The sequence below is a fragment of the Patagioenas fasciata genome, chromosome Z (assembly GCF_037038585.1).
Source record: "Patagioenas fasciata isolate bPatFas1 chromosome Z, bPatFas1.hap1, whole genome shotgun sequence".
Lineage (NCBI taxonomy): Eukaryota > Metazoa > Chordata > Aves > Columbiformes > Columbidae > Patagioenas > Patagioenas fasciata.
Window position 1 is genome coordinate 60,423,598 of NC_092560.1, and position 27,709 is coordinate 60,451,306.

Sequence of the window (27,709 nt, forward strand, 5' to 3'; positions counted from 1 at the left end):
TGGGACACTTGTGTATTTTAAAACTGTTAAGTAGAAGAACTAGATCTCCCCAGTCATATCATGCCAGTCCAGCCACTACAGGATAAAGGTTTTCTCCCTCTTGGTTGTTTTCACAGTCTCATACATAATATATTAGACACATAGAGTGGGTTGGGCTGAACAAGAGAAGTATTAAACTAGCCTACATAAGAAGCGTCTCAGCTAAACTAAATCACATTTTCAGTCTATCCATCGGCTGGATTTGAGTATTCTATCCACTGGTGCAATGATATCCAACAAAAAAACGAAGAAAACTTCCTATTTTAAGTATTTTACCAAAAAAGGTGTAAAGAAACATGTATTGAGATACCATGTCCATTTTTTTTGAAGTCTACATGAAAAATAGCAACAACTATACAGTGCTTACCCTATAAAGGTTTGGTTGGAATGTAGAAAAGTCAAAATATTTAATATCCTCCTATCTTCTACAAGGACCAAAATACATCTTTAGGCTTGTAAGAATTTATTCAAAGTCTACAACTACTTTCTTGTTAAGCAATATGCCCTCAATTGTGTGAGCCTAATTCTACCTGTTTACAACAATTAGTCCACAAAAGTCAATGAACTCCCTCGAGTTGGACAGATTCAGAAATGAGAGTAGGATTTGGCTTGCAGCTTTGACAAATTCAGAGAGCAAAACACAAGAGTGCACTTTATCCTTTTAGACATATGTGTATACACATCCTTATACAGGAATTCCTGCAGAGAATTCTTCCTTTTGCAGAATGATATCTAACTGCAGTACTGTTTCTTCCATTTGTACATCCAAATTTGCAGACCAATGCTGTGACACTTTCAGCTCAGATATCTAGAGAGGCACTTTGCAACCTAATGAAATGAACTTCAGTAGAATTAAAATAATAATAATCAGCTGATCACTTTTATATGGGAAAATCAGCAAAGAATAATTTGCTTAGAGTTGGAATTCATCAAATATAAGACATAGAATTCATCAGTATAGAATTGACTTGTGTTTATCAGAGATACCATCTCTGATGGTACCATATTGATGACCAGAAGGGTATATGCCAAGTATCCCTCCCTTGTCAGAACAATTTTCTAAGTAGAAGAGCATGGGAAGAAAACCATTATTGTATTTTTTTTTACTTGAGGTGTGAGCAAACCAAATCTTTTTACATGCTCATTACTCAAAGATGAATTCTTTGAAGACACATAAAATAATTGCTGGCCTGCTTCCAAAGAGAACCCAGCAATCATTTCACAAATCATAGATGTGGAGCACTCACCACCTTTGCTGGTCCAAACCCACATTTTTTTAATCAGTTTTACATATCAATAATAGTAAAATCCAAAAGATAAACACTGTGCAGAACACTCTACTGCTCAACATAATGCTTTCTCCAATCTACTTTCAGTCGGTAAGAGGTTATGAACTCAAAAACAAAACAAAGCAGTTTTCTGTCAAATTGTAGATCAGAGTGTGGCATTTTCCATTCCTGAATTAGTGCCACCGACATGCTGATGAACACAGAAGAGACTGTCAGAGTTTTGTATGTCTGCATTTGCAAGTATGTCCTGTGTCTGAAGCACAAGAGAGAGGGAGAATGCCAAAGGCAGTAGTGTTACTGTTTCAATCTCTTGTTCTCATTTGAAAATGTAGAAGATAGAGATTCAATGAAAGGACTAACAAAGAGTCTCAGAGAAAGTGAATATAAAAGCTAAAAATCTGATAACTTTGCTGTGTCCGAAGGATCTGTGTTTAGAAACTCTCAGTTTTTAATCTGAGACCTGATTCAGATTATTTTGTCCCACATAATGACAAAAGGTTGCATTTTTAAAGGAGATTAAGTGATTTACTAACGTAAATCTCATTGAAAAGCAATAGGACTTAGGGTATTGAATCACTTAGCTACTTTAATGTATTTATCCACTAAGTCCTTAGGGAGGATTACAAGCAGGTGCTTAGGAAGTAGATACAAACATTTAATTTATGACCAAAAGGTCTTGTTTTCACAGCCCATCACATGCCATTTCCTATCATCCATGGTCCTTGTTTAATCATCAGTTGCTCTCTTGTCTTGCCAGCTGTAACCACTTAGAAATGTTAAGAATTATCCCTTACCTCCATCTTTCCCAACTGTATTGCACACAATTACACATCTACTACCCCTCATTGCTGAAGTCAGTATTTTTGGCCCCTTTCTGTGTGGGCACAGCACATGCTTGTCTCAAATGAAGCAGGTTGCATTGCTTGTTCCTCATGTATAGACAACTATTTTGTCTTCCCAATAGAACTGGTGTTTACTTAATAACTCTTACAATCACTTTATTTGAAAAATAACTGTTCTTTTTATCTCTTGAGGAAACCTGATTTCCTATTTATTTTCTGAGTCCTCAGTAATTTCTTTAAACCTACAGGTCTTCTTTAGAATTTTGCCTTTTTGACAATCAAATTTTCATTTTAAAATTTCCTTTTTTCTCTCTTGTTAAATATACCTTCGAGGATGTCTTTGGGCTTTTCGTTTGTTTGTTTGTTCTTCTTTTGCTTTTGAGTATTCTATACTCAAGACATTAATATTTTATTTTTATTGTTGATTTTTTGGGGGGTTATAATTCCTTCAATTAAATGTACTTCCTTTAAAAAATTACAATGCAATATAATGTAGTTCCACTTCAAATATGAAGCAACTAAATTCTAACCAGTATTGCCTATTACACAGCTCTTTCACGCCTTGCAAAATGATTTACTGCTCTTTATGTTCATATCTCATACACAGTGTTAATATTTATTCATTCATTTGAGCACTGGCAGGCATCCTCTACCAAATGTATTAGAACTGGTTCAAGAAGTAAGCACTGCCAGTCGTTTGCTGCCTTTTCCTTCACCTTGTGGTTACTGCCCTTTCTGCAGATTTGAAAAATGGAGCTGGTACACACAGCTCATCACTACAGGGCTAAATTGGAAGACTTTTCCTCTCAGGTAGACAAAAATCAGACACTGCTCTTTGCTCTGAAGTATGTGTACATGGTCCTCCCCAGCGCTCTGTGGGGCTGCAGGCATCAGCAGGCGAAGGGAAGCAATTCCTGCAGTCATTTCTAAAGTGGACATGAGTGAAAACCCCATAGTCAGCTATTTCTGACATTGAAAATGTCAGAGTAAAGCACCTCAACATGCATTTTGTGCTCAAACCCCACCAGGCCGTTGGCTCTGCAAGAGGTGAATCTTGGTGATGTCCCACTCCTCAGCATCGCTCTCTCTCTGCACCGACCCAGCAAGCTGGCACCGCCAGCAGCCTCAGCCCTGCGCACCTAGGGCATGATGGTTTCAGCCTCCAGGCTGACCGACTGACAACTTTCATAAACAGTGACTGTAAATCATTAAAATTTTCCCCAAAATGAACAGTTGAGTGAGGATTGATTCCTTTGCAGCAATAGACTAAAAGGATAGGAAAAACCCGAATAAAAGAGTCTTACAGCATGAACTACTCTATTGACATTGCAAAAGGAAAAGAGATCAAGAGATTTTATTTCCCAATACATAGAGAATGTATTAATGGCTAACTCTGATGAGGGATCAAGAAGATACAGAGAAGTACATTCATCTAAAAATATGCAGCATTTTTCAAGGTGAACTAAACTGCAGAACTCTGAAAAAGAATGGACTATTGCCTACATCAAAATTGTTCTGTAATAACAATTTTTACCATGAAATTGTAGTGCTTTTGACTATACAAAATGGAAATCTTCCAGAAGGAAACAGATTTGGATCCAGCCTGACTTCCCATTTGTATCAATAACGGGATATCCTTTAATGAGTGAATATCTATTTCCTGGAAGTAATCAACTGGCCTTTACTGTCAAACATCCTGAAAAGCACTTACTTTTTATATTCTTACATACTTGCAAATGTAAACAAATTCATATTATTTTAAATTGGGTATAATTACACAGTATAACTTACTCAATACTTCTGCTATAAAATGTGATGCATGTATACACATGGCATTCTATTCTATGTTGATTAAACATAAGAAAGTAATTATGATCATAAATTTATAATAGAAGGGATCTCAGAAGCTTTCAAATATTAATTTATAGAAACTTGTGCATTACCTGCCCTCCATAATAAAATTCCTCAGAATCATTATCTCCTTCAGAGTCGTCTTCAACTGTGCTGTTATACCGTGACTCCTTAATGGAAAAGGAAAGTTAACAATGGTACAAGCGATATGCTTATCTTGCATTTACAGTTCTAGTTATAACTATAGGAATTATGTTTTTACTAATAAGCCCATAGCACACTTTATTAAGAGATCTTTTGGTACCATTTTTCTGGAAGAGTACTAAGGGCTTGTTTTAAGAATAGTAAAGCATCAGACAAACCATGCACCCACTAACCTGGTACATAGAAACACCATGAATATACATTGTAGAAATAATACATTGTCTGGCTTCAGATAGAGTGTGGTAATTTAAGGAACTGGAGAATTTAGCAGACTATGCAGGGATACTTCACTCTGCTTCTGTTAAATGAAGCACAATTTACCCACCAAAATATGTTCTGGACTTAACTACTGTGGTGCTTCAGTGACCTCATAAAAATTTAATTTACTTTATTGTGGTAAATCAATTCTAATAGTTTAAGGAAATAATTCAAGTTCGAGCATGGGATCTCTTAAGTTTCTTTCTACGAAAAACCGACACATGGCTGCTTATTTTTATCAGAAGTACCAGTCTGTTCTTAGAAAAGTTCAAACTTAATTTTCTGACCAGCTCTGTTCTGAGAATTTGAAAATTAAGAATTAGAAAGTAATATGCTTACCCAAGTAAAACCTGCTTTAAATAGGCTGCTCTGTGAACAATTGCACTTAAGTAAATAGAACTGATCCTGGTACAGACTGCGACTCGCCATGAGCTGAAGTGTTATGTTCTGCTTCAGACCAACGGAACCTTTACTTACAATTACGTAATTGCTTGAAGATATCAATTCTTGTTTCTCACAATCCCTGTGTTATTTCTAGGCCTTATGTTGGCAAGGATCCCATAAAGAACACCTGATAACATCTTAATTCTTCATTTCAACCTGAACCTTATGTATTTATTGCCTATTTTGTATTTATGTCCTGCACAGAACTGCCATAATGGACTAGGAATCAAATGTATAAATCAAAAAATAGAAGTTACCTCTAAATGTCATAAATGTGAAATATAGCCTGAGCACCAATGTCTATGGTCAGACATTCTAATCCTTCTTTTCCATCTCTGCTTCTAAAATCCTGCTCTATTCACCGTATGTATACATACAACAAATATACTAATTCAGCTCATTTCAAAGCAATTTCCTAAGAAGGCATAAAAACAATTTCTGCTTCTACTTTACTGAAAAAAGTTACTTTAGTCTTCTTTGTTTTATAATGACATCAGCCCGAGGAGAAGTCTGTGTTAAAACAGAACTCAACTGGAAAAAAAAAAAATCAACACAAAGAAAAATAAAACTATCATATCAGAATAATGACAAACCCACCCTATTCTAACCAAAACATTAAACTGTCTAGTTAACAGAAATGGCCAGTGCTAAAGAGATTTTTTTTAAGTTTTTTTTCCCAATATTTTAAGTACCTCTTTCAACTAAAAACAAAATAAAAGCTCAAACTCCATCCCGTAAAAGCTAACTATATCTCAGGCTTTTAATCAAATGGGTAAATTCTTACTGCACTTGAATTTCTAATGTTTACTGAGCACTGAATACAACGTTAAGGCAATAGAACCAAAGTATTTCCAGTGCAGTTTTTTATATCAAATTAGGTTTCATCTACTAAAAAAAATCAACCACACCCATTAGCATAACTGGGCATGTCTATCTCCCCTTGCCAGGATCAAACACAGATTGGAGCCTAAAAAGCAGTCATCAAGAAACTCAGCAACCACCCTTACCAAAGGAAATCTTTCAGTCAAGCACCTTAATTCTTGATATGGTGCTCAATTCCTTGCTTGGGGTAGGAGCTTATGTGGTAGTTTCTTTGAGCCCACAACACTATCAAGCCCTGTAGAATTCATGTTAGTGCCAGTTCTTTCTCGGGTTCATGTCTCAGCCACACTGGTCAGGGACCCGTGCCAGAGGTACGGCACAAATACAGCCCTAACTGGAAGGTCTTTCCACTCCACACACAACTTATGGTGAACAGAGTCATGCAGAGGTCTAGAGCCTTCAGTGGGTCTGCTGTAGGACTTCAACAAGCAGAGAGCTAATACATGGGATGTGGTCCTGTGTGCAAGAGTAGGTTAAAAGGTAACGTCATCACGATCTGCTTCTCCAGGAGAGCTGTATTTTTAGGGCTGACAGGGTCTATACCACTGTTGAACAAAATGTGATATAAACATCAAAACCATGTTTCCTAGGATCCCAACTAAGTGACTCACCAGCTAATCCATGCATGAAACCTGGAGAACTACATTCATCTTCTAAAACATGTACACGTATACAGTTTGTGTAAGCACACATTTCATAGGAAACCAATGGTAAAGATTCACATTTTACTAGTTTGTGTTGTTTCTTAAAATAACTTCTGTTAAAATATGTGTACAAGAAATACATACCTCTCCATTCTCCCTCTGTAATTTTGATTTTATGGATAAGCAATAGTTGACATCACTGGTTTTTCTTAATTCTTGAAAGAAAAAGGAAGTTAGAGAACAACTTTGAAAAACGTTAAATAATTTTGCATATGCAGACTTGAAATACTTAGTTGCAGTAGAAAAGCAAACAACGAACAAAAAGTTGCAGATACAAAAAGCATCAAAGAGTTTACAATACAACAGTCTAAAATTAAGAAGACCCTACATCTCAGGAGACTCATATTTTTAACTGTAAAATGAAACTCAGCTGGTTCATCTAGATTTGTTTTTCCCAATCTGTGATTTATAATTTAGTGTCGTCATTAATTTTGCATACTTTGTAAAAGAATGAAAAATCAAAATCCCTCAGCAAATATAAATCGGTTCATCTTCCAGACAAAACTTAAGTTTTTATTCTACTTTAAATAACAGGCTTTATTTCCTTTTAACTTACAGAAATATTCACAAGTAAAATTCATCTTAAACTTCTGACTATAATGGCCAGTTTTTGTTTGGGTGCCATTCCATTTACTTCAGTAAAATTATTCTTGATTTACATCAGTATAAATGAGATTAGAGACTGAAGATCATATTGGTTTTCCAGTAGAATTCACAGTAATTTTGTGTTAGGCAAAAAAAGCCCTACAGCATTGTCATAATAAGAAAAAGACTGCGAAGTCGAGTGTTTCTATCTGAAGAACTGCCAGAGTTAAGAATGCTCTATGCTGTTTCTCCTGCAGTCTCAAATCATCAGGGAACATGGCTGCTAAAATCTAAAACGTCTCCATGGAGTATGCACAAATCATGATTATATATTGTATAAATGTGCCTACGTGTCTGAAAAGGATACCTTTCCATGTACTGGATACTTTTCAAAAGTATGGAAATAATTCCAAATGAGAGGTTCCCAAAATCACTGGGAGAAAAAATAATTTTTTTTCTGTAGCCTAATTTAGTGAAGCAGCTGAACCACTTTGTTTGAAATTTCCTGAAATAATTCACCAGAGGCAATGGTAGTTATAGACCGTTTCATCCCCAATGGTGAAGATTTAGTGAAGTTTTAAGCAAGTGAGCATGAAAACTTATAATTGGGAAGTATTAAGGACCTCTAACTGTATTCAAGGAGAACTGTGTTAGCAGAGACTGCAAGACATTAAAAGAATAAAATACATTCTGCCTACACAATCGTGTTGATCCCCAAAAGAAATATTTTAATTTCTTTTATTCTGAAATATAGGACAATTTACTACAGTAAGACTGTGAGAAAATAGCACACTGTATAACTGCACACATTTACATATCTCCCTTTAAGTGCACGCAACATCTTGTCTTTTCTCACGAAATATAAACTTGATAAAATAATCGGGACATAAGGTTACCTGTAGCGATTTGGTGGAAAATTACTGGAATTGGCTCTGTTGTAACTAACACATCTTCGTCGTTATCGGAACTGGAAACATAAGTGTTGTCTACAAAAGAAAAACACCTGGCATGGTGAAGTCCAGCCACGCTCTACCAGCCTCTTCCCACGTTGTCCATCCCACCCTTGTGCCATAAGGAGCCACTCCCCAGATGGTCAGATAAGCCAAGCACTATCATCTCCCTATGGCCTAACTACTACTTGCATTTATACAGTCCTAAAACTACATTTGGCCCTTTGAAGGCAACAGTGAGGCTGATGTGGCCCCTCATGAAAATTAGTTTGACACCCCTGTCCTATGGAGGTTTTTTTTTTTCTCTTGAGATTGCTAACAAAACAAAAAATACCAAAAGGATGGAAGATTGGGACCCAAATTTTATGCAAGCAAACCCCTGGAGTAAAATGTCGTGGCTTTTGTAAATCACACTAAGCATTGCTCTGAACTTTCCCACAAGGCTTATGGGGGTTTGAGCAAAACTTTTTCAAAATGAAGACTTCTTCTATGCTTTTTGCTTTGCCTGACACTTAAACTAGATGTGTGGTGCAGAGCGAAGGCTGCACTCAGAGATGGGTGTTAACAGCCCATTATGCAAAACTACCTGTGCCTCGTTTTTCTTGTCACATAAAAGTTGTTTGAATTATCTTCTAATCAGTGGATAACCTTTCTTGTGCTTGATTCAGGAAAACATAATTTCTCCCACTCAACAAAAATGTTAAGTGTGGATATGAATACAGAAAGTCTATCCCAAACTTCCTTACAAAATGAAGGGATTAGGCTGACCAGTGTGTGTGTGGGTGTGTGTGTGTGGGGAGGGAGTGTTTGTTTTTTTTTTTTTTTCTTTTTTGCTTTGCAACCAAATGTTCAGTAGCAACAAACAGGTTTTTATGAAGTATCTGCAGAAGCTAATTTTGCATGAATTGCTGAACTGATGATGAAAGTAATAATATTTTGTTTTCTACCGATCTGGGCTAAATTGAAACATACTCTAGAGCAGAAAGGCTGTCAATTAAGATAAAGAGATAAATAAGAGAACAGAAGCAAGGACTTGATCTATCATAATTCAGAACACTCTGGTCACACATCAGCATTGTGTGTGTACTCGCACAAAATTTTAAGCATATTGCTGCAATCTAAAAGCCTTTGACCACAGTGCTTCCAGTGAAATGTTAAAAATGTTAACATTAATCGGGCAGTAAACTCAGCAATATTATCTTTTGTATTATGGAGAAGGCTCTTAGCAGCCTGTATCAAGACGGAGGCCCGGTGCTGGTGCTCCTTTCTCGCCCAGGTGCTGCCTTTGCAGACCAGCAGCTGCACTGTCACACAGGGACAAGTCGCCTGGGGCTTTCCCAGCCTGCCGTCTGTGAACAGCCCTTCTGCCACATTCACACGCATCTGCTGAGTGACACCACCCCACACCCTCGCCTACTTCCACTCCTCTGCTGTCCCACGAGGTGACCTGAGTGGCCTGCGCTCAGCTCAGCACACAGGTGTTGCATGCAGGCAGCTGCTGCAGGGGGCTGACACCACTTCTCCCTGAGCACTGCACCCTAGTGGGTACAGCAACCTGCTCCATCAGCCGTCTGTGTCTGCTCGGCCACACGCTTGGCACAGGGATGTGTTTTAGAGCCACAGCGAATAAATCGGGGTCCCTTCAGCCATCTGCCAGCGCTCACTCCTTCTCCCACTTTTGTTTGTCAGCAGGGCAGGGTGTGAATGATGCCCCAGGAGAGAGGTATCTCATGTCCTCCATGAACCCCCCCTACCTTGCCTCTGTTTGCATGCTGCACCTCGCTGTCATCATTTCAGTGTCAGCCTCACCGTGCTGGATGGCTCTGGGCATATACAACACAGACTCATTTCTCTCCCAGGTTTGGGAGTGTAACTTACTGCCATAGAGTCTAATGAACTGGAATAACAGAGGCTACCATTTGGTTCTAGATATATCAAACACTATATATATGGAAGAGAAAAAGGAAATCTATGTGCTAGAGCTTATGGAGCTTATGGTATGAAAAAGTAGGAAAAACAATATATACGGTACTGAATAGACAATTACCAAGCTACACATATATTGGAGAAAAGGACTGCTCAATTACAGGTTTCATAGATTTTAATTATATTTTTATACCAATTGCCATTCTTTCTTGGCAACGGGATAGTATTATTTTCACTGCCAAGTTTTTGTTTTCCTTTTCTATTTGGCAGCCATTAGGTATTTTTCTTTCCTTCCATCAGACTAATGGAACTTGAAATTAAGATACTGGTTTTGGTTCACTTTCTTCAACATCGAGTTTCTAACACACTACACCAGAAATGCCTCTTCTCTTAAGCAGAGGACCTAGTGACTGGATCTAGTGGAGGGATGCAGAAAATCACTGGCTGCCAAACTGATTCTATCTGTGTCTGCTGCGATCTAATAAGGTCTAAGAAAAAGATGTTTCTGTTAACACATAAAACAATGGGATAAAAGACTACAGCTATTCTACAAGTTTATGGCAGGCAGCATCTATCACTCCAAACATACATTCATTAGCAAAATGCTTGCTGCTGTAATGGTTCTCACAGGAGTCATGATCCACTCATATTAATGGGACTTAAGTCTACCCATTGATGTTACATTCTATAACTGCTCCTTAGGAGCATTATTTTCCCCAGTCGTGTCAATGTTATGAGAAAATGGTTAGAGAGATATTTTGCTGGAACTGTTATCACCTGCCTCTAATATTTTCAGTGATGTTTTCACAATTTCAGCGATGTATATATAACTTCGAGACATTACTGTCTCAACACTTTTCCTATTAAGTTCTTCAGTGTGCCTTTGTGAGCATATTTTTAGCCTTCTCTCATAATTATGAAACATCCAAACACCTTCCATTATTGAAAGCTGTCATGTTATATTACGGTTCCCATAGGTATGATTTAGTGCTCAGTTGTTTGTAATCTTTTTACGCTTTATGAAGCAATTCAGCAATAGCTACACACTGTTATCAGTGCCAAAGTGGTGACGCTGCATACATAACAGCAACACAGGCATCTAGAGTATACGTATTACCCAAAGCTCTTCTTATAGCACCTAAAATTGTGATGGTATCACTTTTGGGTGAATGAACAACATTTGCATCTCTTAATCTCTTATTTTTTCATATAGTTATTGCATGCATTAGCAATTTATCTGTTACTCAACTCTGATAGCCTTTTCCTGGATTTCAATTTTGATCTGCTGTGTTTTAGACACTCAAACTCCATAGGATACAACTTTGGTATAGCTTCAAACTAATAGACTTAAACATTGATCTGTACAGATTTATCCTGTGATAAATTCAATTTGATGAGCATGTGCTGCTCTGAACTCTATCAACCAGCAGCAATACTCGAAAATCATCTTCCAGTTGAGGAGGACACCGGCACAGAGCTTTCCCAACACGACACCATCGCACCATGACAAGTCCCTGAAACATTCCTTAACATACAAGCCAGAGAAGAGAGCTGCAGTCAGTGGTAATGTTAAGTTAAAGGTTTAGGACAAAGAAGCAAATAATCTGACTCATCAAGTCAAAACAAGTATTTCTTGGATCAAAGCTGTAAAACGGCAGAGTCATTATCATGCCTAACACACCATCACAAAGCAAACATAAATCCTGAAAAAGCTTCAGATGTGAATGAAATCAGCTCTTCCAAAGCCTTGAAGGACTAGATTTTAATCAATAAACATGTGCAACTCATTCAGACCTCACTCACCAAGTCAGCTACGGCGTAAAATGTTCAAATTCTATACATCTTTAAAATATAAGGGGTGATGGCAAAGAATATGCATTAGATTTCAGAGCCACCAAAGTCAATCAAGCTTACAGGCCACGAGGGCATGCTGAAAATAGCATTTGCAACGAAGTTTGAGGTCTGTCAAACAGAAGTTTTCCAGAAGATGAGATCTCATGTGCTGTGGGAGTAACCGCTGGTTCAGTGCTCCAGCTTGCCATTTAGCTAGGGGCTGACAGATCAAGTTTTGTGATGTTCAATAAAACAAACTGCCAATAACATCTGATGCAGACTTTTTTCAAGTATTTGTCCCTCCATTCATTATTAGGTTAAGGCAGTAACTGGTAAATCAATTTATCACTGGTATGACTGCGTATTTTACGAATTTCAGTTTCTCCCCTTACTACATGTTGAACGGATTATTAGTAGCTGTTTTCACTCCAGTTTCTACTGGTAAAAGAAATATCTCTCACACAGGTTGTTAGCATTCTTTCATATAATCCGTTGTATTTAGCACTGCTACTGATGCTGATTTCTCTCTATACCTGCTTCAAACACTTTGATATTTGGAACAGACATAGCCTACTGCTTATCAGTGAAGAAGATCAAAGCCTCACTTCTTTTAGAGATTCTAAAAGAAACAAGAAGTATTTCTTTTAGAAATATTACAGAGATATTACAGATAAAGACCAAAAAAGGCCAGAGGGTTTCATATCATTCACGGTACTTACACTATTAATTAATCCTGGGTGCAAAATACACAATGTGTTGCAATCCAACAGTACTACCAGGTACTTTTTTTAGCACAGCACCTGCCTGTCCTCACCCGTGCTTCCCATCCTGCTTCTGCAAACCTCTGTGCCACCTCAATTATCTGTGTAGCATCTTTGTGAAGGAAATCAGGAAAATAAGCTAGCTGAAAACTACCTTTTGCTCTTTCCTGGTTGTCTTTCACATGGATAATTCCCCTTGTCTAGACTGGCCGCACAGTTACACAAATACTTTTGCCAGCCCAGCTCAGAGTATGAAAGGGAGGCAGGACTGAGCAGCTGGGAACAGCTTTGCAAGCTTACGTTACCAAGGATGTACCCAAACACAAACCCTTGGCTCCAGCTGACCCTGAGAAGCATCGACACACAGTCCACAGGCCTAACTTGAATAACGTGTGTAGTCTCATTAAGGTCTAACACAGAAGTGCTCTGCTGGCCCTGTGCCAGACTGCTCAGCCTCTTGAAACATCAAGCTTTATCTACTGTGCCAAAGAGGAGCTGGGTGCTTTCTCACTCCTGTCGCTGCTGGCTCCAAACACGGAAAGCACCACAAGCTCTGGTCTCTGTAAAACTGTGAACTAGGTTTTCTCACCCTGACCCAGCTGATAAATGATGCCTGAAAAGGAGAAATGACTGTGAAAGCAATCTAACTAATGGAAAATGATTAGCACAAGGATGCACCTGGAAGACATCAACGCCCTTTCAGATACTCTCACCTGAATAAAGCAAATTGTGGTAACATGCATATATGTGTCACGGACAAGAATGTTGCATTTTACCTGGGTAATCCTCAGAGACATGCACTGAATAGGAAACACTGTAAAAAGAAAAAAAAAAGAAACAACAGAATTAATAACAACATTAACTGTTGCCATGACATTATTTTCTGCTCCTGTTTTTTTATGTTTATTTATAGGTTCCTGACAGTTTCCAGGACAGAAGGTAACAGCTATTTTGATGGCTTTTGAAGTGCTCAGCAAAAAAAAAAAAAAAAAAAAAAAAAAGAAAGCATCAAGCCCATTTTGAAAGCTTACTTTGCTAAATTTGCACATCCCGATTTCAACCTTCTTAAAAAGAATACCAAGGCTGCATTATAATCACATTTCACAATATCTGTGCTTATGCTCAGAAAAAGAAGTTGCTCTTTGAACACCACAACTGGAAAAGATCAGTTTTCCCTGCATCTGGTTTCTGTGATTGACTCAGGACTCGGACGCTTTTCTTGCTGGCTGGGGCACTTCTGTATGTTCCCATTTGTCTCAGCAAAGGCTCTGGCTGGCTTGACCTCCTTCCTCTCATCAAAACCTCATGTTATAACAGTTGTGGCAATTTTATTTGATATCTGTACCTATTTGTCAAGTTGAGTTCAAATCAAATTTGAAAGAGCCACAGTCACACGACAGGGTAGCTTTATGACATCGATTACCTGCATCTGTTTAATCAGGAAACAGTCACACAAGCACAACCTCCTGGTCCCCCAGCTCAGCCCACATTGCCTTCCCTACCACCCAGTGAGATCTTCACTGAATTCACTGCTGAGAGCAGGACAAATAGGCATGATGGTCTGTTCAGTTACCTAACTACCAACCAAGTAGTTTTGATTTTTCTTAAAGGTTAATGTGTGTCTTCATTTTGCATTAAAAACATTCAACTCTGCAGCACACTGAAAGCTTTCTGTTGTATAATTCATATTCTTTCCACTTCTAAATCCTATAAATTTTATGTGTCAACATACACATTTAAATAATACATGGTGTGTGTTCGTCTCTGTGGTGGGTTAAGCAGACAAAGGCACAATGGTGCAGTTGTCTTAATAAACTTTGGTATGTACAGAACATCATTGATAACTGATCCAGTAGATCTTTCTAGATTATATGAATATATATTCCATGTGGACAATAAAAAAAACAAAAATAATGCATTACTTTTTTCTTTTTCTCTCTCAAGATCTTCCACTAAATGAGCTCCACTTTCACAATCCAAAGACTACAGCAGGCAAGCAATACAAAAAAGTAGGTCCCTAACACTTTATTCTGTAAGTCAATCTATTACTGCACAGCTCTGCCACCTGTTTTTGCACATCATCTATTCTAATGTAATTCATTCTATGTATTGTTTCTTCAACAGCTGCAAATGTTCACATAAGTTGAAGCAGAAAGAGTGTTTATTACAGCTGACAACAGACTTAGCCACACAACCCTTGATAGCCTCAGTCAAGCCAGAATTCAATCCTATCATTCTGTAAATTCAACATTTTGTGATTTTTGTCTTTTAATTATTTTTCAGACATTTGGAATAGGCAGCATCTGTATCCCCTCATCTTGGAGCATTTTCCCTAAAGACTGGGCTATTTAAATCTAAGTAATCTGTCATGGCATAAAATATAATTATTTTAAATAGGGAAATATTCTAAAATAAGGAAATGTTACATCCCATTGCAGTCATGTGTGAAAAATTCTGCCTTGTGGTACAAGAAAAACCCCAACAAACCACAAAAAAAATCCCAAGAAATTAAGGGCCTGTTCTTACCAAAACTCATCTCCTAGACATTGCGTTTGTAACCACGACTTCTTCCTTCTACTACCGAAAGAGATACTTCAGTATTACTCTTTTAGTCTGGTTAATTGCACACTCTTTTGCTGCCTGCAGAATTGCTGTGTATGGTTTGATTGACTATTGTTATATAGGATTGTCTTCAAGTGTGGACCTTTATTCCAGGGAAAGAAAAATCTTTCTAGAACTCACTCCATATTCCAATTCAAAGCACATCTCAATCCAATTTAAAAACTGCAGCAGGGCAGGGAAATTGCATGCATGCATAAGGAAAATGTTCTTCATATTGGGAACAAGAACAGGGGCTGCAGAAGTTACAGATTTTCCATCAATGCAGACATTCAAAACTCAACTGGGTAAGACCCTTAGCAACCTAATCTAACTTTGAAGCTGGACCTGACTTCAAATTTAACTTCTCCTTTGAGTGCCATGTGGACCAGGTAGTCTGCAGAGGTCACCCCTCCACATAATTTCTCTATGCGCATAAGTGCAGAAACCCTATAAAAGAGTTTTTCCCTTCCTTCTTCATCATCTGTGGCAGTAGCAGCAGCTGTGGCAACGTTAAATGGAAACTAAGAAGAAAAGATATACTGTAGGTCTGTGAGATGGAACTAAAATGAAAAGGTTAAGGATGATGCAAGTTAGAAATAGTCTCAGACCAGATTCTGTAATGACTGTAAGCAAATTCAGGGTCTGACCCAGAGCCCACGAACTCCAGCAGTGGTCTTACCACTAGGATGAATATTATGAGAGAGGAGGAAGGAAAGTAAAAATCATATAAAGTAAAATTATTCTGTGATCCCAGGAATAAAAAGTCCCCTTACAGAAAATCTGATGTCACCTCCATCTGAAAAGCATTAATAGAAAATCTATCTGCCAAACCAAAATTAAACATTAGTATGTTGGCAACAGTAATAGAATCTGATAACCATGAGTTGCCACTTCAGAAGAAAGCGTTTAAAGGAGATTGGAACCAAATATTAAAGAACAAAAAGCCTGAAAACGCAATATTTGCTTCCAATTAAAAGAAACCAGTAGTTTTTATTAGAAACACTACTGACTCAGTTTAGGAATTGGACAAACTTAGTTTTATCCTCAACTCAGCAGAGCTATTAGTTTATCATGCTGGATGTGTTTACTCTGATACTCTTTAGTTCCACTACTCCCCAACACCCCTCCTCCCAAAAACCAGGAATTGTCTTCTTTCCATCTAAATTCACATCTTCAGCATGTGTTTGGATCTCTGTGCTGCCCTTTCTTCAGTGTCCCCAGATCAGCGTATCAGTAAAGTATTACACCAGAGAAAGCTCTTGTGCGAACAGCCTTTTAGATAACCCATTCCTCTCACACGTATTTAAACTCATATTCGCTGAGAATAAATGGCTTGTTTGAGCCACCAGAGAGAGGCAGTGGTGCTTTGCTTGGGCTTGTAATCTTATGTTAGTTATGTGCAGGCTATGGAAACAAAAAGTGGAAATAAAGCTACTGAACAGAGCAAAACCTGGTTTTGTGTCCCAGCTTGCCCCTGTGACTGTCAACATAGGATCACACTTTGTCACATTTTTCTGCACTTGGGATAAACTGCTTCCTACTGACTGTGCACCTGATTTGCCAGAAAACAAGATATACCAGGCTAACAAAGGTCTCTTAAGAGGCTCCTGTCCTGCAGCCCCCCAAGCGTTTTCCCGCTGACTTCAATGAGATTTAGAGGCCAGGCAGAAACACAGGACTGTGATGGTTACAGCACCTGAAACACCACAGACTTCAGTGAAGATGCAGATGTTTAACACCTCTCAGTGTTAAATCCTTTCAGAGCCAAAGAAAGCCTTCACTGAAGCAGCTTTCTCATTTAAGTACTCAGAAATGCAACTGGAATTAATTTAGGCCTGGCCCCCATACAGAAGTACGACTTGATTATTCCAGTGAGGGAAGTGATTTTTCCTTCTGGCAATGCAGTTCCTCTGTACAACCCTACTGCAGTTACATCGCTATAAACACAGCTTATAGCACTATAATTTATTTCCATTCCCATAAACACATTCTAAGCAGCCAACCATCATCCTTGCTCATTCAGCTATACTGCTTTACCTACACAAACATGGTTAAAACTCTTGGGTGTAAACAAAGCTTCAGGATGGTGATATTTCTGTTTTATTCAGCTTAGACCCTCTGCAGAAGGCATCCTACAGTACCTCTGTTTCTCAACCCTTCAACTCAGAACAAGATTAATCCTCGAAATGGTCTAGTAAAAGTTTTGTTATTTAAAAGCCCGCAAAGCACCATATGAGAAAACAGTGAGAGCTGTTGTGTTTCACTGTTAATAAGTTTTTAACATAAACTTCCTATTGCTTGAAATAATAACACAGATCCACAGCCTTAGCTTAGTAATAATTCCACTCACAAGAGAATCCTTGCAAGCATTTTCCAGGGTGCTTTAAGCATATCTGTTCCTTCTTCAGAAAGACTATCTTGCAAAGGTCCATCTGCATTAGAGAATTAATTCATCAACTAGATGGGGATCCAACACATAATTTTTATTTTTCAGATGAATCTGTCCCATTTTGTTACAGAACAAGCAGATTTACCTGCCTTTTGACATTACTACAGTTTCTCAAAGCTAGTTAAAAGGAGTTCAGAATCCAAACTGATTATACTACAAGGCAAAATATTACCTCAAAATCGAAGCTCTGGGGCAAAAAAAAAGAAAAAAAAAAAAACATGAAAACTGAAAAAGGCAGCAGAGCAGAAGTTACTGTGACAAAGCACATTCATAAAAGTGAAAAGAACCAGCTTCATCTCTTTACATCAATTTATAATACTTGCTTCCCATGCCTTGAACTGCCTTTTTCACCTATCATGGTAAAGACCCCAGGATCAGACACGCTTTCTGAAGCCACAGCATTGATGCTGGAGCTGGAGTGTACGACGTCATCTTCCCATCAAATTCACGTTACCTCAACTCTATGCCACCTGTAGTTTCTCTCTAGGAAATAAATCCTTTAAGCTGAATTTCCAGCTGTTTTGCACAGCAGGAACAGCATGAAGCATCTGGCACAAGTCTAAGATTTATGCCTATGGAACCGTTTTGACAATTCAACCAGCTCTGTCCCACGGCAACAGCTGACTTATTGCCTTATTAAGTGTGGAAATTGAGATCTAGTTTCTATTTCAGTTTTAGCTGTCTCTACTAGAGCCAGAGCTCCACGTGCTAATGCTGTAGCTTGCAAACTTGCTGAAAAACAGAAACAAGATTTTTTGTCATATGGAATCTTATGGTAGTCTATATCTATAACATGATAGAAAAAAGGGAAAACATGACTTTCTTAATCTTAATGCATCTGGAGCTACAGAATCCAGAAAATATTATTTTTTTGTTTACTATCTTGAAAATCTCAGATCTAGCTCATCATTGAAGTAATGTAATACATTAATAGGATGTACAGAACTTCATACCTGAAGAAAAATACTAAGACTCAGCAAAGTAAGCTATAGACAAATATGCAAGATTAAATGCTACTGTGGCATTGATTATATGTGAGGGTCAGCTTCTGAACGGTCCAGTGAGCTGAAGAAAAGACAAGTGAAACCTTGATAAGAAAAATAAAATTGTACTGGTGAAAGGCCCTTTTTAATGACCTGTATAATATTTCTGAAAGCAGAGCATGATACAGACCTGCTCCTTTTTACCCTCTTCTAGGTGAGGCAGCAATAAGGAATAAGGTCCAGTTGAACAGATGCAACTGAAATAATATTCTTTAAACAACTTCAAGCTATCAGCTCTCAAAATTACTACTCATCTGCAGTATCTGCACGTATGATGCCACAGTAGAACAACATTTCATGCATGTCCACTAATTACACAGAAAACATTCCCGCTCCCATCTTCATTCCTGTGTTTCCTTATCTTTCGAAAAGCTTCCAAATTCTTCAGTGGATTACTATTACTTTCACAGTCTTTAGCTTCTTCTTCAACAAGATCACCATTTGATCCTGAAGCCAGACCCTTCATACTATTTTACTTCTGACCAGCCTTTTTCGTCAAATGAAAGAAAATTGGTTTCAAAAGGATTCCACCATGAACATACGTCAGTGTATTTTCTAGTAACTGGTCTGAGATCCAGATTGAAACCTAATTGCTTGGCAATAAATCATATCACAAATACAGGGTGGAAATAATGATTTTCAGAAGATGTACTGTGGGATCCCATCCAAACAAAACTTCAAATCGCACTCTTTAAATATCTGACCTTTGAACAGTAGCCTTGAGAACTGGTAGGAGATGAAGACATTTCAGTATTGGCCAAGAAAAAAAAAAATTTTTTTTTTTTTTTTTAGTTGGCCTTATTTGAATTAGGAAATTCTCTGAACAGAATTACAATTCAAAACTAATAGTTAAACACACTGCAAAAGGCTTCAGTTTCAAGTCTTTCTTCTGATTTGTACAAAGATGACATGCATGCAAAGAGACCCAGCAGCCAGAAGCGGCAACTATATATGGCAAAAAGATCTCTTCTGCTTAATGGACACCACCAAAAGATGATTCTTCCAAAGTCATAGCCTGGAGACAACCATTTTTTTCTATGTTGAAAACAGAACAAACAAAACAACTGTAACAGCAACAGAAAATTACGCAAAAATTACTACTGTCTTAGTCACATCTAGGACAAACAAACTCAATTCAAACTCTCCTTTGGTGTTCAACTGCCGCAACCAAGAGTGAATAAAAAATGTTGGTTTTCCTGACAATTTATGAACAAGTGAATTATCAAAATATTTCATCACCTGATATCTATGACTACTGTGCTATGAAACACTTCACTGTCTTTCAATGGAGCTCTTAAAAAACAACGCAATTACACTACTGGAAAAAGCATATTTCCCTTCCACTCTGGTGGTTTGAAAGATTCCATACCACCCAGCACACAGCAGCTGAGGAAGTATTGCACTTCTTATTTATAAACATACATAAAACTATGGCAGCATCCTGAATTTTCTTGTCAGGTAAATTTTGTAATCAACGATAGCCAGCATTCATATTGTCTTTAGTAAATAATATGGAGACCTTAAAAACGTATTTATAAATGTGCATTTATAACAATATAACACACATTGTATTGCAAATGGCACTAACGAGTAAAGTAAATAGTATTAGCCAATAAAAATCAGCAAGTACTGCATTTCATTCATGATACCTTTACAATACAGATGCAGCAATGTGACAAAAGCATAAATGAAAAACTGAAGAAAGTCTCAGTTGCATAAAACACTAGCCACAAAGTGACGTGCATCTCCAAAGAGACAGACAGATAGACAAACAGTAGTTAGAATCACGGGAGTTAGACAAACGGAAGATAGCACACCACAAGAACTGCTTCTGAAAATAAAAGTTTGCATGGGACTTTTAAAAATACAAATGAATCTACAGGCTTTTTACTTTATTACAAAGTGAAATAATTGATTGAAGCAGAGGACTTGTGCTTTTAAAACAATGAAATAAAAACTGATGTAATTAAATAAAATAATAATTACTGTGAAAACAAAAACAAAAACAAACAAAAAACAAATCAAAACAAAACAAAACCAAAACAAAACCAAAAAAAAAAGAACCAAAACCGAGACCCAAATTTATTACAACAGCAAGAATCATAGAATCATTTGGTTGGAAGAGACCCTCAGGATCATCGAGTCCAACCATAACTTAACTCTAGCACTAAATCATGTCCCTAAGAACCTCATCTAAACACCTTTTAAACACCTCCAGGGATGGTGACTCCACCACTTCCCTGGGCACGCCTGTTCCAATGCCCAACAACCCTTTCTGTGAAGAATTTTTTCCTGATATCCAATCTAAACCTCTCCTGATGCAACTTGAGGTCATTTCCTCTTGTCCCATCACTTGCTACTTGGGAGAAGGGACCAGCACCTTCCATGCTACAGCCTCCTTTCAGGTAGTTGTAGACAGCGATAAGGTCTCCCCTCAGCCTCCTTTTCTCCAAGCTGAACAGCCCCAGTTCCCTCAGCCACTCCTCATCAGACTGGTGCTCCAGGCCCCTCAGCAGCTTCGTCACCCTCCTCTGCACTCTCTCCAGCACCTCAGTGTCTTTCTTATGAACACAGAATTTGAGGTGTGCCCTCACCAGCGCACAATGTGCTTTGCTAAAAATTTCAAGATGTATTCAAAAGGGTGAAAAGCTTGGTCAGCACTTTTTTTTTTTTCTTTTTTTTTTTTTTTTTTAATATTTGGAGGTTGCTATACAACTGGACTGTAAACCATGTCACATTCATGCTATTTTCTGGATTCCTGACTAAAATAAGTTTCATGGATCTCTAAACAGCTTTTGAAGTACCCTTTAAAATGTTTTGAATGTGCATGTCTGCATCTCAGCAATTTGTTTTCAGATAAACAGGCTACCTTAAATCTCCTTCTGACATACATTAGTGCAACGAGTTTCCATATCCCTTGTGATCCTGTAACTGATGACCCAGCATCAGTCACAGCTATTTTTTGCTGCCAGATAGAGCCAGGTGCTTGCAAAGAATTGAAATTTGTGTATGCACTCCTTTCACTATACATCAAAACTCCCCATGGTACACCAGCAATTATACAGAAAAGAATAACACGTGACTCCGAGTAATCTTTTCCTCTGGATATTGGAAAATGGGCCTGTGTGATGACATCAGAAAAGTCCCAGGCATATCTATTAAAGACAAATTAGAAATATTCTAAAGAAAGATGAGTAGCGTCAACGTGTTAAAAATGCCACTGCTTTCATTTCTTGATATAACCTGGAGGAACAGAGGCACTCAGTCAAAGTTATTATATGTTCGCATTTGTCACTAAGAATAATTGTGCTACTTGTCCTTTCACACAACCAAAGTGCATCTGAATCAAATGGTGAATGTTATTCATAAAGCCTCGCTTGATTTAGCATGTTATTCAAATAACGGGGATACAGAAGACTGCAGCACAACCATTTCCCTTTTTCAAAGCATCCAGTAAAAAAGGTATGTCAACTTCTAGTAAGTGCACTGAAGTATACGGGATTAATCATCACTCCAACAAACATGAGGGCACTCCTAAAAATAAAAAGAGCACTTATGAAATAAGCAAATCAAGGACACTTGGGGGAAAAATAAAAGTGCATGTTATGTGTCATTCTAGAAATATGACATCAAAATATGGCTCCGTGTGCAAAGTCAAGTTATCCACAATCAGACCACACCAGAATCAGACCATTTCATCCTGAACTACAAAAGCTGCCTCTTTTTGCTGTCACCCATCTGACCAGCTCCAGTTCCCCTGTCTTGATAGAGACACTCTTTACACCTCTCTTCTGTGTTTTTCCTTCTCTCCACTGATTCCACCAGTTTGAATTCTCCTTCCATATTCCCCTTTAGCTCTTCATCTGTTTTTCACATTTCCTTTTTTTTTTTTTTCCCTTTTTTTAAGGAAGATGGGTTTTCCTCTCTTCAGCTTCTTTATTTTCATAGTGGAGCATCACTGTCAGAAGCAACCATGACATGCTCTTTTTGGAGCCAGTTAAGGGTTATCTTAAACCATGAGGTTTTGGTCCACATTCTTACTACTAAAAATCTGCTCTGAGACTCCTGGAGCCGTAATTCTAGTAACTCGTTTTTTTATTCAGATCAGTTGAACAGAACCTCCTTATCCAAACCCTGTACGAAGCCTTTGTGTTGAGGTCTTTCAAAACAAAAATAAAAAGACACAAAAGTAAAAAACAAAAACAAAAACAAAAACAAAACTATGACCCTAAGGCAGAGACACAGGGCAAAGTGTAAACCAGTTACAGTGATCCAAGCAACAGAAGAGAGCATCTTCTTGTAGGAAGTTTTACCTGATCATTTTGGCAGATAATCTTAGCAATCATTAAAAACAAAAATAAAGCACATATAAATCCCTGGGGACATTCACTGTTTAACTTCATTTTGTCTCTAACAAGTGGAATGGCTCATTTCCTTTACGTGCAGTGTTTGGCAATGGAGAAAAGTCCTAGGCATCCTTTTTAGACCACTCAACACATTCACCAATTAGATGGCATTTTGCCTGTTTATCTAGTGAGGTGTGTGACAGCAACTGCTGTGCAGGAAAGAAGTAACAAATTTAAATACTCTCTCTCCATTTCTTTGAGATGTCACACAGAATTTTCCTTTCTGCTCCATTCCCTACCATAAATAAAGTCCTCAGTACTTCTTGGTGTAGCTGAAATACTGTCTTTAAAGATTGAAGTATTTTTCTTCTGTATGTTCCATACATACAGCTTCCATCAACATCAGTACAAACTCAATATATAACTTCCAAATATAAAATTTGAACTTCAAACTATAGCATTTAGGAACGTTCTAAACTACAATGCATATTCTTGCATGCATTCGACATAACAAAAGCCAAGGTTTTCAATAGATGTTACTCATGAAATCGCCCAAACCAGTTTATTCATGCTGACACTATGCATTCACATAATTCAGGACCACTGGCCTACCTACAGCCAATTATTTATCTGTTGTTTACAGGTACACAAAGTCTTCTGGTCAAGTGAGTAAGGTGGTGTCCAGCACCTCTACAAATTGCCAGATGATGATACACCCTGGACCCATATCCTGTACATATTTTAATCCAAGCTGACAATCACTGTTCCTGGCTCCTATGCCACACAGCTCCAGTGACTGCTTCCAAACCTGACAGGCTGGGTCATCCTGCTGTCCCACTCCACTAAGATGGCCAAAAACCACACCATTTTCTGTGGTTAGAGACACAAAAATGAGGTATGAAGCAGCTAGCTGCCATGCCAGTGGGCTTTGCTTCCTCAGACCGAAAGATCCAAGAGTTACAGTGGCACAAGGGTGTCACGGAGGCACCTCAAAGTCAGTTTTAGGTGGACAACAAGTTCCAAACCAGACTTTATTCTAGCCGGAAAAGTGTAGCCAATAAACTGACTAGAAACAGGGTATATACAATTGTTCAGCACTCTGACAACACAAAATACACGTTCGGATATCAGTTGAGGAGATTATTGGGGTATGACAACATAAGAATAATGAGGATCCACAAAGTGCATGCATACATTCACAAGAAACAAAACCAGAGACCTCTGACTTCAGGGTACCCAAAAGTAATAATCACTCGCCTGGGTTAGGCGAGGGCTCACACTTGCCTGGTTAGGCAAGGACTCATTCAAGGATATATCCAGTAAATAACCATTCACCTAAACAAGGAGGTGAGGCGCTCTCAGTCCCGGGAAGTCTCCTTAGCTGGTGTCCCAGTCTAAGGGGAGGGCTTCAGTTCACAGACCCACTGCTCCGAGATGACCACTCAAAGAGGGTCTTTGGTGGGAACCCTGTTTTACAGCCTGGTCAGATCTGGCTGTGGGCATCACAACATGGTCCACAAGCTTCTCAGCTTCTCTGGGCAACTCCTTTGATAAGGACCCTGACAACTGACTGAGCGTCCCACTCCTCCTGGCCCCCAGCTGGTGGAGGTGAAGTCACCCTGCCCTGGGGTAGGGGCGGATGTGACTGTCAGCACCTTGGTACCACCCTAGGTGTGTATGTGGGGACAGGCACAGTGGGGCACAAAAGATGCTAAAATAGCCATCAACTGCCCCATTGAAGGCTCTGGATCTCAGGAGAATGTGTAACTGCCACAGAGGGATGTGAAACATGAGAACAGGTCAAACTCTCACCCCAGTCATGACTAGCATGCACTGAAAAACAGCAAATAAAATCGAAAACTCAGTATGAGATGAAAACAAGAACACATTATCTTTTTTTTTGTCTTTCTTTTCAGGCAGCAGGTTCAGTCTGAGGGCATGGGTACACTTCAAATATAGCATTCAGCCCTGGGTGTCCCTAATATTAGAAAGACGCCAATAAATTGGGGAGAGTGCAGAAATCATCAAGAAACAATCACCAGTCATAGACTCATAGAGTAGTTTGGGTTGGAAGGGACCTTAAAGATCACCTAGTTCCAACTCCCCTGCCATGGGCAGGGACACCTTCCACTAGACCAGGTTGCTCAAAGCCCCATCCAACCCAGCCCTGAACAATTCCAGGGATGGACCATGCACAGCTTCTCTGGGCAACCTGTTCCAGTGTCTCCCCACCCCCTGGCAGAACAGGCCAGTGAGCAACAAAATTTAAACAGGTTCAGACAGCTAGGTATACAGACCATGGCAAATCAATGAGCAAGTGTGGCAGGAAATGTGATGACTGCTGAGACATGTTTTCCAGAGTGCAAACATCAACATGTATATCATATTTACCCGTTGGCCCAAGAGAAATGGTAAGCCATATTCAGGTGAAATTAGAGGAAAAAGTATAATCCGGCTGAAAATAAAAAATGGACAATGCAATTAAACAGTGAGTTAGTCTTCCAGGGAAGGATTAGAGGGCTAATCACACAGCCATTTACAGTCAGAATGGAAAGGTAGCTTATGTAAAACTAATGCAAAAATTTTGCAATGGCGAGGTTTCTAAGAAAGAAGTTTCCCATTGTTAGTTTAAATGAGTTATGAATTAATAAAATGTTACCTGCCTTTGTCACTAGCATCTTGGAGGACAAATTTGTAGGTTGAATATGACATTGATGACTCTCAATGTGACTCACGGAAGAAAATTCAAAAAATTCAAAGCATACCCCTGTACTATATTTCAATAGTGTGGAGAATAGTAGCAGCAGGGAATTTCAGTTCAAGTGCCTTTTACACATTTGAAGTGGCAGTATTGGCTAAGATCAGAAACAGTTCTTCCACCAACTTCTCATGAACTCTACCTTTTCCTGAACATCACACACTCTGATTTCTTCTTTGTGACAAAATGGAACAGAAAGCATACTGCACTATTTTTTTGCATTTAGGCATATTTAGTAAAAGGACTAATAAGGAACAATTTCTAAATACATAGGCAGTTCTTTGGCTGAAGAATGCTTCTAGATGCATGACTGCTTGCAGAATATTAATTTCATGCTATAGCCAAACAACCATATCTGAGCATAGTCTGGCAGACATTCCTACAGAAAATGCTAAGCAAACAATAGAACAAATAATAAAAGATAATTTTAGTACCCTACCCCAACATGTAGTTAGAGTTTGAATATCATTTTAATTTGTAAAGATAGAATTAAAAAATCACTCAACTCATCTTAATTAGATCCCTGTCTTCTCAAAAAACTAATTACACATCAGATGAAGCACTGGCTTAGGACACCCCTACATTCTTGCAATGGCAGAGGTACTTCTATTCCCAGCTGAGTTACAGTGACTTGCTGTATGCCTCCCAGCAAGAAAAAATGCACACGTTGTCAAAAGGTGATCAGTAACTACAAAGATTTTTAGACACTGACTTACCTTTCATGTGTGCTGAATCTGTACATCCCCAACAGAAATCAGCAGGAACCATCAGCACTTTTGAAGAACAAGGTCTTATATTCCAGATTTATAAAACAATTAGGCAACAATAACTGTGCAGAAATGGCAGTTAGACACCTAAACTGTTTATATTCCCTTGAAAATCCCATCAGTACATATCCTCCATTTTAGATAATTCAGTGTAACCCCAAAGGTAGAAAAAAATAGAATCATAGAATAGTTTTAGTTGGAAGGAACTTTCAAGGATCACCTAGTTTGAACCCCGCTACCATGGGCAGGGAAAAGCCCCACCTAACCTGGCTTTGAAAACCTCAAGGGATGCGGCATCCAAAATTTCTCTGGCCATCCTGTTCCAGTGCCTCGCCACCCTCATGGTCAAGAATTTCTTCTTTAGATCTAATTTAAATCTAGCATCTTCCAGTTTAAAGCCATTACCCCTTGTCCTATCACTACACATTCTTGTAAAAAGTCCATGTCCAGCTTTCTTGAAGGTGCCCTTTAAGTACTGAAAGGCTGCTATGATGTCTCCCTGGAGCCTTCTCTTCTTCAGGCTGAACAACCCCATCTCTCTCATCTCGTCATCACAGGAGAGTGCTCCAGCCCTTTGATCACCTTTGTGTACTCCTCTGGACCCTCTACAACAGGTCAATGTCCTTCTTACGTTGCAGGCCCCAGCTCTGGATGTAGACTCCAGATGGGGTCTCACAAGAGTAGAGCAGAGGGGCACAATCACCTCCCTCAACCTGCTGGTCACATTTCTTTTGATGCAGCCCAGTATATAGCTGGCTTTCTGGGCTGCAGGCACACATTCCTGGGTCATGCTGAGCTTCTCATCAAGCAGCACCTTCAAGTCCTTCTCCTTACAGCTGCTCTCAATCCATTTTCCACCCAGCCTGTATCTGTGCTTAGGATTGCCCTGACCCATGTGCAGGACCTTGCACTTGGCCTTGCTGAACTTCATGAAGTTTGCACAGCCCCACCTCTCAAGCCTGACAAGGTCCCTCTGAATGGCAGCCATGCCCTCCAATGTGTCAACCGCACCACACACTGTGGTGTCATCAGCAAACTTGCTGAGGGTGCACTCAGTCCCACTGTCTGTGTCACTGACAAAGACGTTGAACAGTATCGGTCCCAATACCAACCCCCGAGGAATGCTACTCATCACTGTTCTCCACTCGGACACCCAGCCATTGACAGCAGTTCTTTG

General features: G+C 38.8%; 1 protein-coding gene across 2 annotated transcripts in view; it reads right to left on the minus strand.

Moving 5' to 3' along the window:
• Window positions 1-27,709, minus strand: part of PARP8 (poly(ADP-ribose) polymerase family member 8) — a 127,203-nt gene that overhangs the window by 54,755 nt on the left and 44,739 nt on the right. For both annotated transcript variants that reach the window (XM_065860537.2, XM_071802057.1), the window contains exons 3-6: window positions 13,345-13,382; window positions 7,995-8,084; window positions 6,598-6,668; window positions 4,114-4,191 (exon numbers count right to left, since the gene is read on the minus strand). In XM_065860537.2, coding sequence (XP_065716609.1) covers window positions 4,114-4,191; window positions 6,598-6,668; window positions 7,995-8,084; window positions 13,345-13,382 — 277 coding nt within the window. The remainder of the gene's footprint in view (window positions 1-4,113; window positions 4,192-6,597; window positions 6,669-7,994; window positions 8,085-13,344; window positions 13,383-27,709) is intronic.